We start from the raw sequence: 17,266 nt of genomic DNA, 5'->3' as shown, positions 1-17,266 counted from the left end.
GCAGGCGCCGGGCTCCAGAAGTCTGCATGTATGTGTTTGTGCGCACACACGAGCATGTGTGAGTAGCAATGCAGACACGTGCAGGCACATTTTGTTATCTGCACTCTGTATGTCTTCACGGAAAATCGCCATCACAAAGGCATGATGGACTCTCATGACCAGGAGTCAAAGGATCCAGCCCTTGTGTCTGTGGCTATAGCCACCTTGGCGTCCCTCACTCCCACCTGTGTGGTCTCGGAGAAGGGTGGCAGATGGCCAGTGCTATGCAGTGGCTCTACGGGAAGCTGGAGAGGGCAGTGATGTCACCTGCTTACTGTCCTCAGGTCCGTGCTGTAGGTGACTCTTGGTACACCTCTTCATGAACGGAGCCCACATATGCAAAAGGCTCAGAGCAGTGCCTGGCACGGAGGATGTGGCCTCCAAGTGCCACCTGTTATTATTACTGTCACCCTGCCCCAGCACCTCACATGGTGTCATGGTGGCCAATGAAGGGGTGAGCCTCCCTCCCCACCCTCTCCTTCCCTTGCCAGCTCCAGCCACACATGCCCTTTTTCAATTTTGTCAATAACATGCACCCTTTCCCACCTCTGGGACTTTGCTCAGGATGTCCACACTCAGCCTTTGCCCCGTCCACTCCTGCCTGTCCCTCAGGGCCCGGCTTCAGTGCCACCACCTCAGAGAGACCCTCTTGGCACCCTGGCTGCAGAAGGTCCCTGTTCTTTTCCTTAACTACTCCCTGCTTCTGCCTTTGTGATTCCCAACCTGTTCCCTCCATGGCTTTGTTTTGTTTTGGAACATTTTATCTAAAAAAAAAACTTTTAATTTTAAACCATTTTGGTTTTACAAAAAAGTTGTAAAGACAGGAGAGAGTTCCCACAAATGGTCTCCCAGCCTCTCTTAATGTAAATGTAAACATCTCACATAACCACGATACATTTACCCAAGCTGAGAAACGGTCATTGGCGCTGTCCAAACTTCCTCGGATTTCACCAGCGTCCCCACCAACGTCCTTCTCTGCTCCAGGGTCCCTTCCAGGATTCCATATTGCATCCTACTGTGCCTCCTTAGTCTCCTCTGGGCTGTGACAATTCCTCAGGATTTCCTAGCCATTTATGCCATGACACTTTTGAAGAGGACTGGTCGGGTACTTTGCCAACTGTTCCTCACCTTGACATCGGCTGCTGTTTTCTCAAGACTAGACTGACGGTCTGGGTTGGGGAGAAGATCCCTCCGAGGTGATGCACCGGCTCATGGCACCAAGTCAGAGGGCGCAAGGTGTCAACACACTCATCGCTGGTCCCTTGGCCAAGGTAGTGCCTGCGAGGTCTCTGTTCTAGATGTGAGTCATGATATAGCCCTTGTCAGCTGGTATGCGATCTATTTCACTGTCCTATTTTACTCTTTATTCTTTTCTATTTTATTGTCTTGCCACACTGGAATGCCAGCTCTACACATGCAGGGGTTTCTGTTTCCTTTGTTCATCTCTGGTACCTGGAACAGTGCCAGGCACACAGCAGGCACTCAATAAATATCTGTGGACAAAAATATTGCCCTCATCACAGTTTATAATCCTACATTTATTTAATTGTCTACCTGATTGACAAGCCCATGACTGCTGGGCTCACGGTTGTCATAACCTGTGCACCAGCTCCATGCCTGGTCCCAAGGAGGCACCCTGGGAATAGGCTTTGGATGAATGAGCGAAGTGAGCCCCACAGCCAAGGGGAGGCCAGGCATGGCTGGTCACTGGGGTGGGAAGTGCTTTTCCTGAAGACCAAGGTCCTTCTTTTTCATCTGGGTCTCTGCAGGGAGAGGTGTAAGGAGGAGTCTGGGCCCTGACCTTGTATTATTCTTCTGCATTCTGGTTGCAGCTCAGAAGAAGAAGTTTAGAGTCCACATGGTTAGCGAGAGAAATCAATGTGGGTCTTCTAAGACAAGAATGAAGGTGGCAAGAGCTACAGGAACTCAAAGGGGGTGTGTGTGGCTATTTATAAGCTAAGCTGTGTTTCCCCCAAATTTGTATGTTGAAGTCTTAACCGTTAGTATTTCAAAATGTGACTGTATTTGAAGATAGAGCCTCTAAAGAGGTGATTAAGTTAAAATGAGCCCTAATCCTATAGGACTGGTGGAGATTAGGAGAGGAGAAGAGGAGGTTGGGACCCAGCACACACACAGAGGAAGACCACGTGAAGAGGCAGGGAGAAAGTGCCACCAACCAGCCCTGCTGACACCTTGATCTTGGATGCAAGTTTCCAGGACTTTGCGCAAATCAGTTTCTGTTGCTGAAGCCTCAGACCGTGGTGCCTTGTGTGACGGCAGCCCTAGCAAGCTCATTCAGGGGTTGGGCGTGAGCATCCTGCGGGGACATTCAGGCCTGTATGTGCAGGTGTCCTACAGACCCGTGACAGCCCCAGTGGGTGAGGTGAATCCTCAGGAGGTGCGGGTGGGCATTGGAGAAGGTGTGGATGGGTGTGAGCGCCCCAAAGGGCTGAGTGGAGGCATCTACTGGTGTGCAGATGCGGGAGTCCATGTGGTCAAGGGGTCCTGGGGACACTCGAGGTGTGGCATGGACGGTCTCATGTCCAGGGTCCCTGTCTCTGAACCACCAGCACAGTCACCTTCTTCCTCTTGTCCTTCACATGCCCAATCCTGGCCCAGACTGACATCTCCGTGTCTCCCCCCACACCAGGGCTCACTCACGTCCCGTTCTCCAGCTGATCCCTCTGCCTGGGAGTCCCATGCCCCTTCCCAAATCTGCTGTCTGGTGAAGTCCTTCTTGTTCTTCAAAACCGGCTCGGTGCCACCTCTTCCACGAAAACACTCCTGACCCCTCAAAAGTTCCTTGTCTCTCTCTCTCTCTCTGAGCTCCTTTCCCATCCAGTGCAGCCCAGGCTCAGGGGCCGATGGAGTTAAACCGCCGTGATAACCCCGCATGGCGCTTCGACACGTGGCGTGCTGCAGAAGCTACACTGGAGCCCACCAAACCCGCACATGGTGGCTGCTGTTTGACTGTTTGCCTGGTGAACTTTAGACGGCGCTGGACCTTGATACGTGACACACGGATGGGGCCTCCCCCTGACCTTGGACCAGCTGGTAAACAGCGAGAGAAACATTTGCCAAGACAGCCGAGGCATGATGCAAGGGAACAGCACACGGAGCAGGTGACCCCGAGAGAAGTCCCCATTCCGAGGAGCTGCCCCGCGCCCACAGCAGAAATGCAGATAAGCCGTCTAGGTCCATTGCAGCCATCTGCCCCGCCACCAGCCTGCACATGTGCCCTCTGGGCTCCCAGAGCCTGGGTCCCTCACTGTCACCAGCTGTGACTCTGGGCAGGCACTTATGTGCTCCTCTGTAAAATGCGGACAGCATATAGATCTTGCTGGGTTGTCGAGGGATGAATGAGACAAAAATGCAAAGTGCCTGGCAGGGGCTGGCGCATCGTGGGTGCTCAGTACTTGGGGATGGTCAGAGCTTGGGGTTCTGACCTTGTTGCTTCTCACGGGCACTCATCTGTGCTACAGTCCCGACTCTGGGACCAGAGTGGCGGGCTCAGCCCCGTGGGAAGCATGCTAAGAACCTGCAGGGTGGGGCGGGAGTGCAGGAGTGGACTCGAGAGCAGCTCCGTAGGGGACAGTTTGAGACAGTGAAGGAGGACTCGCTCACGCACTCATCCATCGGTTCTCGAAAGTGTCTGATCCCCTTTGTCTGACAGACAAGGAGACTCATTGCGCTCGGTAAAGAGAGGGAGGGAATCTACTGGCTCCGGGGGAGCTGCTGGCTGAGACGCCCCTGAACCAGGTCTTCTGCTTCCTGCTCAGGGCTGAGTGCCTGGCACTGGGGTCATGGTCCCTGGACCCCCACCCATCAAATCCTGGCTCCACCACTTATGAGCCCCGTTTTACAGATGGGGAAGGCGAGGCTTCCCCATCTGTAAAACCGGGCTAGTAGTGGTGCTTTGACTTACAGGAGTGTTGTGAGGTGTCAACGTGGCCATGTAGGGGAAGGGCCCAGTGCCCGGCCTGGAACCTGGTGAGCTGTCACCATCACCATCCCCGGAGGTGCCTCCATGAAGACAACGGTACCCAGTGTTTGCAAAATGCTTTATTGTTATTGCTGCCATAAAATTCAAAAAGCTAATAATAAGTGTCTACAAGTGATGCTCTACTATTTACAACAGGCCTCGATTCTTCCACCCCCAAGCCAGGCCCATGAGATGATAACTTTATCCACAGGGTGATGCACTCCTGCATCGGGCCGTTCCTACCCTCATGTCCACCTGCCTGTATTAAAGCGTAAATGGCACTTGAGTGTACTGAAATCAGCTATAATTGGCAGGGTACACCCCAGCCTTTCTATATGATTTCAAGTCCTTGGATTGGACACTTGCCCTGATTCTTCATCATATACGTGGGGAAACTGAGGTCCAGAGAGGGATGGTGTAACCCCAGTGTCACAAACCTGGTTAGAACAGGGACAGTAGCCCCATTCCCGACTTCCCTTCCAGTGGTTTCCAAACCATGATAAACTGACAGTTGTTGTTGCTGATGGGTGGGGGACCAGGCTTGGACATGTGCTTCATGGTGGCCCTCATCTTCTGGAACAACCCTCCTACAGAGTTTTGTGGCACTGGGATAGGCATCAGAGATGTGGACTCTGGGCCTCTTTCTGCCAGTACCGTGCTGTGTGAGCTTGGGTGAGTCAACCAGCCTCTCTGGTGCTCAGTGCTAATCTCCACTGATGAAAGGTGAGGGCAAGACTGAGTGTTTTCCGAGGGTCTCCAAGGCACCTGTGTCTTGCAGTTGTGTCAGAGGAAGCAATCAATCATCCATGTAGCAATCTTTTTGTTGTTACTCATGATGGCTTGTTGGACAACTAGGCCCGTGCAGATCACTAGCTACCAGCAGACAGATGGGCCACGGCACACCCCCAGCTCCCACCGTGGAGGCCTGTGGATTTCAGGACCCACTTTAGGGCTGGGTCACTTTGCCAAGGAAGATCACATTCTTGCCATTTTCTACAATGAGTATCAGAAAAGGCCTGTTGAACACCACCCTTGGAGGGTTCAGTCGGGCTGACCTGAACATGAAGACCACCCCCGTGGCTGCAGCCGCTTTGGTTCCTGACTCATCCACCTCCACCACGGCATCGTGCACCATCTGCGGGGGGGACACCAGGCATCACCAAGCCGCCAGGGGCTGGGAGAAGCCATCACAGCAAACAGCAAATCTTCTGCCTGCGGGCATCCCCATCAAAGCCCCTACGCACCTGAGCTACGAAGCAGATGGGAAATGAATGATCAAGCAGCTACTCTGTACCAGGCACTGGGCTGGGCAGTGACTGCATGTGTGTCTGTCATTGAGTTCTCCTGACTTCTCAGAGTGAGATGTGACCCTCCAATTTTATAGAGGAGAGAAAGGAGGCTCAGAGACCCAAGTATGTGTTGGATATCACACAGCCAGTAAGTGAAGGAGCCAGCGCCGGAGCCTGTCATTGGATTGCTCAGTACAGGACTCCTTAACCCAGGCACGGTGGTAGGTATGGCTTCCCATGCACGAAGGGTAAGACCAAGGTGAAACGCTCAGATATTGAGGGAAAAGAGGAAAGAGAGAGAGAGACAGAGACAGAGAGAGAGATGCAGAGACAGAGAGAACAGAACGGAATGGAACAGAGTGGAATAGCGATCTCTGAAGGCAGACGCTCAGGACCTTCTGGACCCACCTGGGACACCTGGATGTTGGGGTAGTTGCTGATGCCGGACAGGTCAGCCTTGGAGGTGAAGACCTCACTGATCCCCAGTCTGGGGAGGACTTTCTCCAGCTGGTAGGAGCCCTTGATGGAGAACTTGGGAAGGTACAGCTCGAGCTCCCTGAAGAGAGAAAGAACCTTTCTTAGACTGTTCTGGAGCATTAGCTCCCTGAGCTCATGCCTCTGCCGTCTCCCTCTCCCAAGCTTCCTAATGCTCCTCTGGCCCCTTGTCTAGGGTGGAGCTCCCCAGAAGTCACTGCCCACCCTGATACCACCCCAGGAAACCCAGCTTCCGCCCTGGCCTGGCCAGCTGGGCTTAGGGGCAGCTCCTTGGCTGGGTGAGTCCTTCCCATCATGGCCGTGTGGCCCAAGGGGGGCATGTATTTCCCTGGGGGCGTGTGGGGTTAGGCTGGCCCTGGAGTGGCCTGAGGGTACCTCTTCGTGAACATCTTAAGCCAATTCCTCAGCGTTTCCTCACTCAGTCCATTCTCCAGCTGCGCCATCTTTCCCTCGCTGGGAAGAACCAACAAGGCGGTGGCGTTGCCTTGGTAGGGGACCCCCACCACCCTGCAGGACAGGTTTCGGTCCAGGAGGTAGTAGTACTCATCCTCGCGGCTCATCACGGGCACGCGCACCACTTTCTTCCGGGTCACATGGAAGTCCTGCTCCTTGGTGTTTTGGGGGTTGAAGCTTGTCTCCCACTTAGCTAAAGATGAAAACAGGGGAGAAATGGCAGGGAACTCTGTGTAAGAAGGGGAAACTGTACTGCACGATATAAGAATAAGATTCATTGAACTGATTATTATACAATATATTCAAAATGGTATTCCAAGGTTGCTTAGAAAGTTGATATTATAGACTACCATTAAAATTCATGTTTTGGCAAAAAAAAAAACAAACAAAAAAAACAAAACACAACACACAAAACCGAGACATTCTCAGCTGCAAATGGAAGGAGGGGAGAGAGAAATATGGTCGACAGAGACCATCTTTACAGCAGCCTCAGCAGCAGCGATCGTGGAACCTGTTGAATAGAAACACAAGTCTCCTTATAACTTGGGGGCACACTTGGACTTTTTGTGGGGCCTTTCCTTCCACACCTGCAAAACAAGGAGGCTGGTTTTCATGTCTTCAGAGGCCCCGGACCCCTAAAGTTCTTTGCTATTCTGTTTGATACTACTCAAGCCCAAATACCCAAGTGAAGAGGGTGAACAACTCAGCTGGCTGAGAATGCTACCTGATATCTGAGTGAGTTATTCTGTTTTTCACTCTTGCCCCAATGTTGGATTTCGATCTAATTTTGGGAGAGCCGTTTGTAAGGATCCTGGAAATGTGCGTTGTTTCCCCTTGGGAAATCTTCAACTCTTCTGCAGCCTGGTGTAATGGGGACAGTCTGGCCGGGGGGACAAGAAATCTTGGAGTCTGAGCTCGATACTCACTGCCATGGTCTGAATGTTCGTGTCCCCTTGAGATTCATATGTTGAAACTAACCCCCAAGGTGACGGTATCAGGAGGTGGGGCCTTTGGGAGGTGATTAGGTCACAGGAGTGGAGCCCTCAGGAATGGGACCAGTGTCTTACAAAAGACCCAGAGAGCTGCCTTGCTCCTTCTACCAATCAAGGACGTGGCAAGAAGGCGCCGTCTGTGACCCAAGGAGTGGGCTCCCGCTGCACACCAAATCTGCAGGCCTCGACCTTGGACTTCTCAGCCTCCAGAACTGTGAGAAATAAATTTCTGTTGTTTGTAAGCCCTCGATTTGTTTTGTTTTCTTCTTTTTTTTGTTACAGCAGCCCTAGTAGTCTAAGGCACTCGCTATCTGTGGCCATAGGAAGGGCATGTTGGCAATTTAACTCCCTCCCCTTCCTCCCCTCCCTTCCCCTCTTCTTCCACCCCTGCTTCCCTCCCCTTCCCACCCTCAGACAGGCCCCAAGCAGGGGAAGCGGAGGAGCAGGGACATAAAGGCTGGAGCTGCTCTTGCCGAGGACAGGAAGGAGAGTCTTCAGAGGGACAGGCGCGTGTCTGGGGAAGTCTTGGCCCCTGGGAGGGCAGAGGGGCCGGTCTCTGGGGGTGAGGGGGTTGGGAGATGCCCTCTAAGCCCTTCTGAGGTCCCTATCCCCGAGGGGCCGTGGCGTCTGTGTCCTAGGCCCAGTGGCCACGACGGGCTTGAGCTTCAGAACCTGTGTGGCAGCTGCGGCTTCCGGTGTCCCTGGGGCCCAGAGACAGGAACCAGCTCCCCCTCCGCGGAGGAAACAGCGTCCTGCGCTCAAAAACCGCACCTCCACGGCAGGAAGGCTCCTGTCCCCCCGTCCCCCGGTCCCCCACGGCTGCTTGCCGGCTTTGTGCTCATCAGCGGGAACCAGGGAGGACTAAACCTCCTCCCACTCCTTTATGTGAGGGAACTGGGCATTTTTTGATAAAAGCGGCAGAAAAGAGAGAGGTTCCAGCCCAAGGGCCTTACCTTTAAAGAAAATGTAATTCACCATAACCATGATCTCGGTGCTGTCGAGGTCCTTGATCAGGTCCACAATCTTGCCCTGGGTCTGCTTTGCCACGTAGTCGTTGATCTGCTTCTGGGCCCCTGCAGGGTCCTTGAAGTTGGTGGAGAAAACGTTCGCCAGGTACAGTGTCTTTAGGGCACTGCGGAAGGCGTCCCCAATGCGCACCGTGGAGTCCTCGAACAGGGCGCTGCCGAGGCTCAGCTGGAAGCCGTCTCGGGGCTGGTTGAGCTCCCGCAGCAGCTGCTGGAAGCCTCGGTGCAGCTGCTCCTCCTGGTCTTCCTGCGGCTTGAGGCCCAGGCCCTCCAGGATCTGCGCCTTCGTGCTGGACCGAGCGCCCAGGGAGAGCATGGCCAGGCTGGTGGAGATGCTGAGCGGGGAGAAGAAGATGTTCTGGCCGGGGGCAGCTGAGGCCAAGGCCCTGTACAGGTTGAAGGTGAAGTCCCTGCTGCTGGGGGCCGCCTTGGCAGCCGCAGGGAGCTCCTGGACCCTCTTCCTCATTTCACGGGAGCGCTGGCGGCGGAAGGCGGCAGCCTGAGGGCTGAGGAGCAGCAGGCACAAGGGGAGGAAGAGCTGCATGGCGCCGCCCCTGGTTCTGGAAGGAAGAGAGGGTGCTCTCAGAGAGGGCACGGGGCTGGTGCCACTGCTCGGGGCTGAGGGTCGGGAGGGAGGGAGAAGACGGAGAGGAGAGGGGGGCTGACACTCCAGAGATGTCACCGCCCAACACCCAACATGCAAGAGTGGTCCACTGGGCTTCAAAGAGAAGCGATGGCGCCCGTGGGGTTGGAGGTGAGGCTGTATGGGACGTGGACATCTCACGTAGGGAGAGGAAGGAGGAGAGGCAGGGGAAGGGCAGGCCCGAGGCAGGGGCCCAGGCTCCAGGTCAACAATCCCCCGCTCATCCATGTCAAGGTATGCAATGGGGGCAGATGGGCGGAGGGAAGAGGCTTCTTGTGTTCTTCCTTGTCAGTGTCTCTGAGGTTTCCAGGGAACTAGAAGCTGGTTCCATCCGTGGCCTCTCACCTGCACTTTGGTATCCAGCACGTGGCAAGGAAACTCAGACCAGCTACCCCCGGGGCCCGCAGCCCTGCTGGATTTATGCCACTCGGTCAGTGAATGCAGTGAGCATCCACCTGCGGCAGGACACCCATCGGCCCCCTTCCCCTTCACCTGGGGGCTGCTCCGGGCCACCCTTGTCCCTCACAGAAACCCCTTCCCCTCCTAAGGAAATCTGCTTTGCTAACGTAAGCATCCCCAATTCCCTTCTCTTCTGCGATGGGCTTCATCGTGTCCCCCAAAATTCATATGCTAAAGTCATAACCCCCAACATCTCAGGATGTGACTGCATTTGGAGATAGGCCTTTAAAGAGGTGATAAAGCTAAAATGAGGTCACTAGAGTGCATCCTAATCCAATATGACTATGTCTTTATAGGAAAAAAGAGAAGGCCGGACACAGAAGCTCACACCTGTAATTCCAGCACTCTGGGAGGCTGAGGCTGGAGGATCGCTTGAGCTCAAGAGTTTGAGACCAGCCTGAGCAAGGGCGAGACCCCGCCTCTACTAAAAATAGAAAAAATTAGCCAGGCATCGTGGTGCACGCCTGTAGTCCCAGCACTCTGGGAGGCCGAGGCAGGAGGATCGCTTGAGCCCAGGGGTTTGAGGTTGCAGTGAGCTACGATGACACTACAGCACTCTAGCCTGGGCAACAGAGTGAGACTGTCTCAGAAAAAAAAAAAAAAAGAAAAAAGGAAAAGAGGAGCTCAGGATACAGACGTGAACAGAGGAGACCATGTGAGCACACAGCAAGAAGACTTGAAGCCACGGAGAGAGGCCTTGGGAAGGACCAACCCTGCTGGCACCTTGACCTCAGATTTCCAGCCTCACGCCCCCACCGGGAGACAGGTTCTCTTACTAGATGGGCAATCTGAGGTTCAGGGAGGTTGAGTCACTTGCTACTAGTAGCAAAGCTTGGACTCAGACCCAGTTCCGAGCCCTGAGCCCACGCTCTGAACCGCCGTGGCATTCGGTTTCTGCAGGTCCCCGCCTCCCCCGTCCTGCCATGTCCTCCTGGTTTGGCCATCCCTGACTCAGCGGCCACCAAGGACAGCCTCGGTCTGCAGATAATTAAGAAGCCTGGTATGGGCTAGCGAGCTGACACTCCCATCTGTTCCCAGCCTGGGAGTTGCCTTCTGGAAGTCTCTGAAGGACGTGGGTGGGTGGTTTAATCTCCGTCTCCTCGAAACTAGTCATTTTCCAGCACAATATGGTCCCTCCTGCCGAGTGTGGGAACCACTTGTGTATCAAGATGCTGCTGAAGAAACACTTCAGCCCGACCCCTGCAGACTCGCTTGGAGCTGCTAATTGCCTGGAGGAAAGGCTTTCGGAGAGTAGCTGCTGCGACAGGGAGGTCCCTGCTTGGAGGAGCCCAGGGGCAGCAGGTGAGGTTCTGGCCTCAGCCCTGCCATCTATGCAGCCGGCCAGATGGCCCTGGGCCAGCCCCGGCCACTTTCTGGGCCTCAGTTTCTTCAGCAGCAGCAGGGGGTCTACCACGTGCTGTGGCCAGCAGGTGTCCCCCACTGCCAACGTCAGAGAGCTTGGGCGAGAGCTGCTTCTCCCAGGGCCGGCTGGGTCTCTCTGGGGAGCAGGGTCTGTTTGCCCAGGGCCACGAGTTCACTCAGGCTCCCCTGGGACCCAGAAATCTTGCTCCAACCAGGCCTACTCTCTCTTTTTTCTATTTTTTATTAAAGCCACTATTTATTAAGGACTATTACACACTCTATAACATATTACTACCTTTACCAAAGTAAAATATTACCACATCCTCACCAAAAGTAAGCATGATTAACCCCATTTTACAGATGAAAAACTGAGGCTAAGTGAAACAAGCTTGTTTCAGCCAGGGAGTGATGGAGCCGGGATTACAACCCAGGTTCCTCCAGCGGGTGCACGCGCTGCCTCGTGGCTCCCTGTCACGGCTCTGCAGAGTCACCACCTCTTCCCCCCCGGCCCCCACCTTCTCGCGTGTGCCTGCAGCCCTCTCCCGGGCCGTCCGCCTGCCTTAGCGCGTTGACGCTGCTCCCCAGCAACGTGGAGCTGGCGTCGTTATCGCAACTGTACAAAAGAGGGAACAGAGGGTCCTCAGAGAGGAAGCTTCAGTTGCTCGTTTCAGGTTTCTTAGTTTCGAAGCCCGGGCTTTGCCATCACGTTCCTGGGCCTCTGGCGGAGCTTTGACAGCGCTTCGTGTCACCTCCAAGCCAAGGCGAGCTTGCTCCGGGGCCTGGGAGCCTCCCACTCCTCAGATCAGCCCCTACCGAGTGCCAGAGCGCTGGCCGGGCTGTCCCCCTCCTGGGTTTGTACAGAGGAAAGAGAAATGCTCGAACAAGTTTATCTGTCATCTCAGGCCAAGGTGACCTGAGGTGGCAGGGGGTGGGCATGGAGTGGGCAGGCCCCCACCATCCACAGACCCAAATCTGCTGGCCTGTGTTCCCCGTGCTGGGCGGTGACGTCCCGCACGGGCCAGCTGTGGGCTCAGCTGTGGGAAGTGAGCAGGTGAGGAGGGTCTGTCCCATATCTGCCAATCGCAAGAAGGGACGTGAGCCCTGGAGCCCAGGCAGAGAGGGAGAGACAGGGTCGCGGTTTCCTCCAGATCCTAAAGTCCCGGGAGCAGAGCTTCCTGGGAGACGTCACCTTGACCTCCCTTCCCACCTGCGGCACATCAGCAAGGCTGGGCAGGTTAGACGGGTCTCAAATCTGCTGCCTCTCCCCGCTTTCCTGCCGCCCCCTTCATCTCTCACACGGACCACCCGGTAGCTTCCACTTTTGTCCCCGTGAAGCATTCTACACAGTGTGTAAAGGAATCTCCTTCAATCATAAATACGGTCGCAGCGTCCCTGGCATCTGGGGTAAAAGGTGACTCTGATTTGTGCTCTGACCCAGAGGCCCCATGTGGCCTGGCTCTGGCCAGCGGCCCCTGGACCCACTCTGCCCTGGGTCGCGTGAGGCCCCCGGGCTCACTCTTCCTTCCCCAGTTCCTCAAACACGGCAGGCCCGGTCCCAGCCCTGGGGCTTTGCACGTCCTATTGTCCCTCCTGGAATTCAATCCTGAACTTTCTTCCGCGTGGGTTTCAGGCCCCTGCTTACACGTCACTTCTTGTGATGCCCAGCACACTGGGCCCTCTCCCCTTCCGCTGCTGTTCTCTGGAACACATGTGCCATTGCTGTTGGCATCTTTGGCTCTGGCCTGTCTCCCCAGAGGGCATGCGCTCCTGCAGAGAGGACCCTCATCCCTGCTGCTCTCAGTCACGGGGAAGTGCTCCACACGCCTTGTGGAATGAATGCGGGAATGTCCGCCCCTCTGCAGTTCAGAGGTGTCAGACCGCGAGCTGAACAGGGAGCAGGGAAGCAGAGCCAGGCTGGGCATCCGGAACTGAGCTGTCCCTGGCTCCGGGGCTCACTGGCCAGGCGACCTTGAATGACTCCCTCCCTGCCCTCAGCATCTGCGTGGTGGAGGTGTGACTGCCCTACACAAAGCTGCGTGTATAGAACGTCTACACCTTGAGTTTAGAGATCATTCTAAACCTGTGGAACCAGCACCCCAATGAACACCACAAACATGACCGTGACCTCCAGACATCTCCATGCTTCGGTGTCCCCATCTATGAGTGAGGTCATTGGTCCAGGGGAGCAGTTTCCCCTTTTATTGCTGCATTTCTATCCAAGATCCTCATCCTTAGGAAAACTGAAAATTACACTCACTGTATTTCTACATTTTGTTTATTGAGCCAACTGCCGAATGGCTCCTTTAGCTCACGAGCAGCCACCGAGACTGTCCTGGGTGGCAGCCTCCAGGCAGGGTGACCTTGTCTCAGGGAAGCAGGTTCTATTTGATATTTTTTTCTGATTTCTAAAGGCCGGAGACTCCAGGCACACGCTGCCGTCTGCTGAACGCCTCCTGTCCAGCAGACATTCTGTCCCCACTGCCTGATTTCAGTTTCTCCACCTTGGCCCTGTTGACCTTTTGAGCGGGACCATGCTTGGCAGCGGGGCTGTCCTGTGCACCGTAGGGTGTTTAGCAGCATTGCTGGCCTCTACCCACTCGATGCCAATAGTGCCCTCCCCATCCCAGTTGTGATGACCAAACATCTCTGCAGACACGACCAGACGTGCCTGGGTGACAGCCACTGCTGTGTTTGATTTTTGTGCAGAAGGTGTAATTCTTTCCACCTTACCTATACAGACACTGAAGCTCAGCCAGATTTGGTGTCCAGCCTAGGGTCACACAGCTGGGGGACGCACCTCAGCTGCCTCGGAGGCCCCCACTCGGTCCCCGACATTACAGAGACTCTTCCGTCACACCAGGACTCCTCCAGAGCTTTGAAACCCTCCGCACCCCGTAACTTTAGAACCCACCCTCGCCTCTCCTGGAACGCTCTCAAGCCCCTGGGACCTCCCGAAGCAGCATCTGTACTTACTCTGTCCCGCGGCTGACCGTGCACGCAGTGGAGGTGGCCGTCCGTCGGGCTCGGGAAAGTGCAGAGGGCTGGCTGGACTGCAGCCAGCATTTGTCATTGACCACAGCGGGCCCGGTCTCCACCCCTCCTTGGCCCCTCCCCGGACTGCCCTTTCCTGTCCTGGCTGCTTCCAGCCAAAGCTGCCTGAGCCAGAGGCTCGGACCAGGCCTCCCACTCACAGCCCCCTAAGCCCCACACTGGCCACCACTTGCCTGGAATGGCACTGGCAGTCCTGGGGACAAGGCCCAAGAGGCCACCAGTTACTGGCATTGCATACATTTATCTTTTTACAGTTCTGGAGGCTGGAAGAGCAGAGACAGGGAAAGGGATATTTCTGGCAAACCCTCCCTTTTACTAGGCTCCATTCCTTTGTTTTCTGCAGCTAATTTCCTGTAGACCCGCGGGAGCACATGCTGGAGCCCGTGAGCTCGGACAGGCCCGCTGTGCTCACTGGATCATAGACCCCAACAGTCCGACTCTGGTGGAAGTGAGAGGGGTGGAGAGAATCTCACTGTGGCTGAGATACAGGGTCACTGTACCCGGCCCCATGATTGCACCAAAAACTGAATTGAGGCTCAGAGGGACGTAGGGAATTTTCAAAGTCATGCGACAAATTAGGGGCAGAATGGGGTTGGTGCCCAGGTGGCTGACTCCAAGGCTAGTGCTTTTTGCTCAGAAAAAAAGCTGTATGTAGGATTTCTATGGGCTTGGCTGGACTGTCCTCTTTTACCTTGAAATCGGGGTTTCCTAACTCAGTCCCTCACTCTCAAGAGCAATTCCAAGATGCTGGTGCAGGGTGCGGGCTCAGGCCTTGCTGTGTTTCCAAGGTCCCCGCGCCTGGGGCTTCCTCTCAGCACAGAGCATGGTGTGTGGCCATGACCCCAGAAGGTCGTGTGGCTACAGGTGGGGTGTGGAGTTGGCGGAGCGACAGAGGTTGCCCAGGGGAAGCGGACCTGATGTTCAGCAAGCCTGATCCCTTTCCTACCTCCGACATTTCCTTTTCCTTCCCCGTAATTCTGGGGCCCAGTCATGAGCCTTTCAATTTCCCTGGGAATGGTAAGTGCTAGTATTTATTGATGCTTTAAAACAGACCATATATTCGATCGAGTGCTTTATGCACATCAAAGCATTTATGTCATAATCCTTCCAACAACCCTGCCAGGGGGACCCTGACCTCAGCCCCAAGCTGGAGACCAGCACAATCACTCCCGGGCACCGAGCCTGTGTCTTGTGCAGCGTCCTCGCAATTCGTCCTCATCGGATCTGTGAGAAGACAGAACCCGACAGGCTGGGTAATCGGCCAAAGTCGCACAGCTAACAAGGAGAGACGCTAACGAGGGGAAGACGGGTCCCCTCTGTCTAGGTTTGTTTTTTCCCCAATTATACCACGGGACATGGGCAAGCTCCCTTTATCTCACTGACCTGGAGATTTCTAGACTGTACCTGTAGGGCGGGACGCTGTGGGACACAGCAGTCTCAGGGGCATGGTACCCCAGTGCGTTAGTCTGCTTGGACTACCACTAAAAAATATCACTCACAGGGCAGCTTAAACCACGGAAATTCATTTTCTCACAGTTCTGGAGGCTGGAAGTCCAAGATCAAGGTGCTGTCAGAGTTGCTTTACCGTGAGGGCTGTTGTCCTGTTGTATAGCAGCTGCCTTCACCCTGTGCCGTCACATGGTCTCTTCTCTGTGAGCACACACACGTGCACACGCGTGCACACACATGTGCACACACACAGAGGACGCTCTGGTTTCTCTTCCTCTTCTGATAAGGACGCCAATCTTATCTGATCGGGGCCCAGCCTCATGACCTCATTTCACTTTAATTACCTCCCTGAAGCCCCTATCTCCGAACACAGGCACACCGGGGTCAAGACTTCAACATACACACTTTAGAGAGACACGATTGAGTCCCTAATACCCTAGGTGAGTGTTAGGGTGGGCCAATGGCCAGGATGTGGGAATTTGGTCTCCTAGAGCCCAGCAGGGGTGGGGAGGGTCTTTGGGAGAAGGGCTGGCTGTGCCACCTTGCTCTGGTGGAACAGGTGTTCCTCTGCCTGGGCCTCGGCCTCCACACCCCCTGCTCCCCAGCACTGGGTCTGGGCACGTCCTGGCCTTGGGGAAGTTGAATGAGACCCATTCAGGAGCCTACGGGGGCCACTCAGGGCTGGCTGCCACTCCCACTCTGAACTGGGGCCCTGGTCTTGGTTGCTAGTAGGATGACTAACCATCCCAATTTGCCTGGGGCTGAGGAATTTCCCAGAATGTGGGATATTCAGTGCTAAAACTGGCCAAGACCCTGGCAAAGTGGGATGAGTTGGTCACCCTGGTTACTAGGCTCTTACCTCATTCTGGGATCTGGCTCCTGACCTAGGCTTGTGCCTTAATAAGGTCCCCATTTCCCCCGTCTTCTCATCTCAGTGTCTGCAGGGCTGGCAATCCTGCCTTTGGCACCTGCTGTGATCTTGCCATCGGCCAACATGCCTCCTCTCTGCCTGTCACCTGCTTGCGAGCCTGGGTCAATACTCCCTTCTGTTCATCCTTCCTTCCTTCCATCCATCCAACATCAGTGTTGAGTGAGCACTAAGCATGTTCCAGAAAATAGCCCTGGGCTCAAGAAGAGAGCTACATATCTCGATAGATGAGCTCAAGACAGAGCCAATGCTCAGACAGGTATCTCTGCAGTACAGACGCAAGGGAGGAATGGGGTTCTCCCGGGGTTGGAGAGGGGAGCGGAATAGGGAAAGCTCTGTGAAGGCGGAGACCTTGGACCTGGGTTTTGAACACTGTCTAGGTATCTACCAGCCCTGGCTGAGTGCAGAGGGGCGGGCAGACAGAAGCGCCCATGGCAGCAGGAGGCCACACGTTGGGCTGAGTGAGCTGCAGCCCAAAGCGGCAGAGGGGGCTGGCGGGGTATCGAGAGCCATTCGGGGAGGAAGAGGAGAGCAGGACAGAGAGAAGCCAGGGCCAGAGCAGGCCTGGAGGGCCTTGGAAGTCCTGCGGGGGGCAGGGGCAGGGCTTGAGCTTCATCCTGTAAGAGAGAGAGAGAGAGATTCTCTTTGCCTGTCACATGTATGATGGACTGGAGTGGACAAGACAGGACAGAGTGGCACGGCTGTGATAACCCAGGTGAGAGGTGTTGGGGCGGGCAGAGGTCCAGGGGAGAGGTGATGGGGTTGGGGTGGGGCTGGAGAAGGGGAGACATTAAGGAGGGAGAGTGGGCCAGGAGTGAGGCGAGCGGTGGGTTTCGGAAGCCTGTATGGGGGGTGAAGAGTTCAGTTTTGGACTCTGAGGGCCTGAGGGGCCCGTGTGTCTGCTGGTGGCGGGACAGGTGGGCAGGTAGGTGGGTACACTGGGAGAGAGAGGTCTGGAGGCGAGCGCAGAGAAGGGAACTAAAGCAAAGGGAGTGGATGAGGTGGGGGGTGTTCCGGGGGAGGAGGACGGAGTAGGGAACTCAGGGGGCCCTCAGCAGTCACCCCGAGCTGAGGAAGGTGAGCTCACAAAGGGGCTGTC

At 55.3% G+C, this 17,266-nt stretch overlaps 1 protein-coding gene across 1 annotated transcript; it reads right to left on the bottom strand.

Annotated features, from left to right (window-relative positions):
• Positions 1-4,083: 4,083 nt before the first annotated feature.
• On the bottom strand, positions 4,084-13,786 carry SERPINA5 (serpin family A member 5). Its single transcript, XM_069489374.1, has 5 exons — positions 13,713-13,786; positions 8,204-8,835; positions 6,181-6,451; positions 5,719-5,866; positions 4,084-5,156 (listed from the first exon to the last, which is right to left on the bottom strand). Exons 2-5 carry the CDS (start codon positions 8,817-8,819, stop codon positions 4,968-4,970), a joined length of 1,224 nt encoding a protein of 407 aa, XP_069345475.1. The 5' UTR covers positions 8,820-8,835; positions 13,713-13,786; the 3' UTR covers positions 4,084-4,967.
• Between the last annotated feature and the right edge of the window lie 3,480 nt (positions 13,787-17,266).

This window comes from Eulemur rufifrons, chromosome 2 (genome assembly GCF_041146395.1).
Source record: "Eulemur rufifrons isolate Redbay chromosome 2, OSU_ERuf_1, whole genome shotgun sequence".
Taxonomy (NCBI): domain Eukaryota; kingdom Metazoa; phylum Chordata; class Mammalia; order Primates; family Lemuridae; genus Eulemur; species Eulemur rufifrons.
This window is presented reverse-complemented; position numbering and strand designations above follow the sequence as displayed.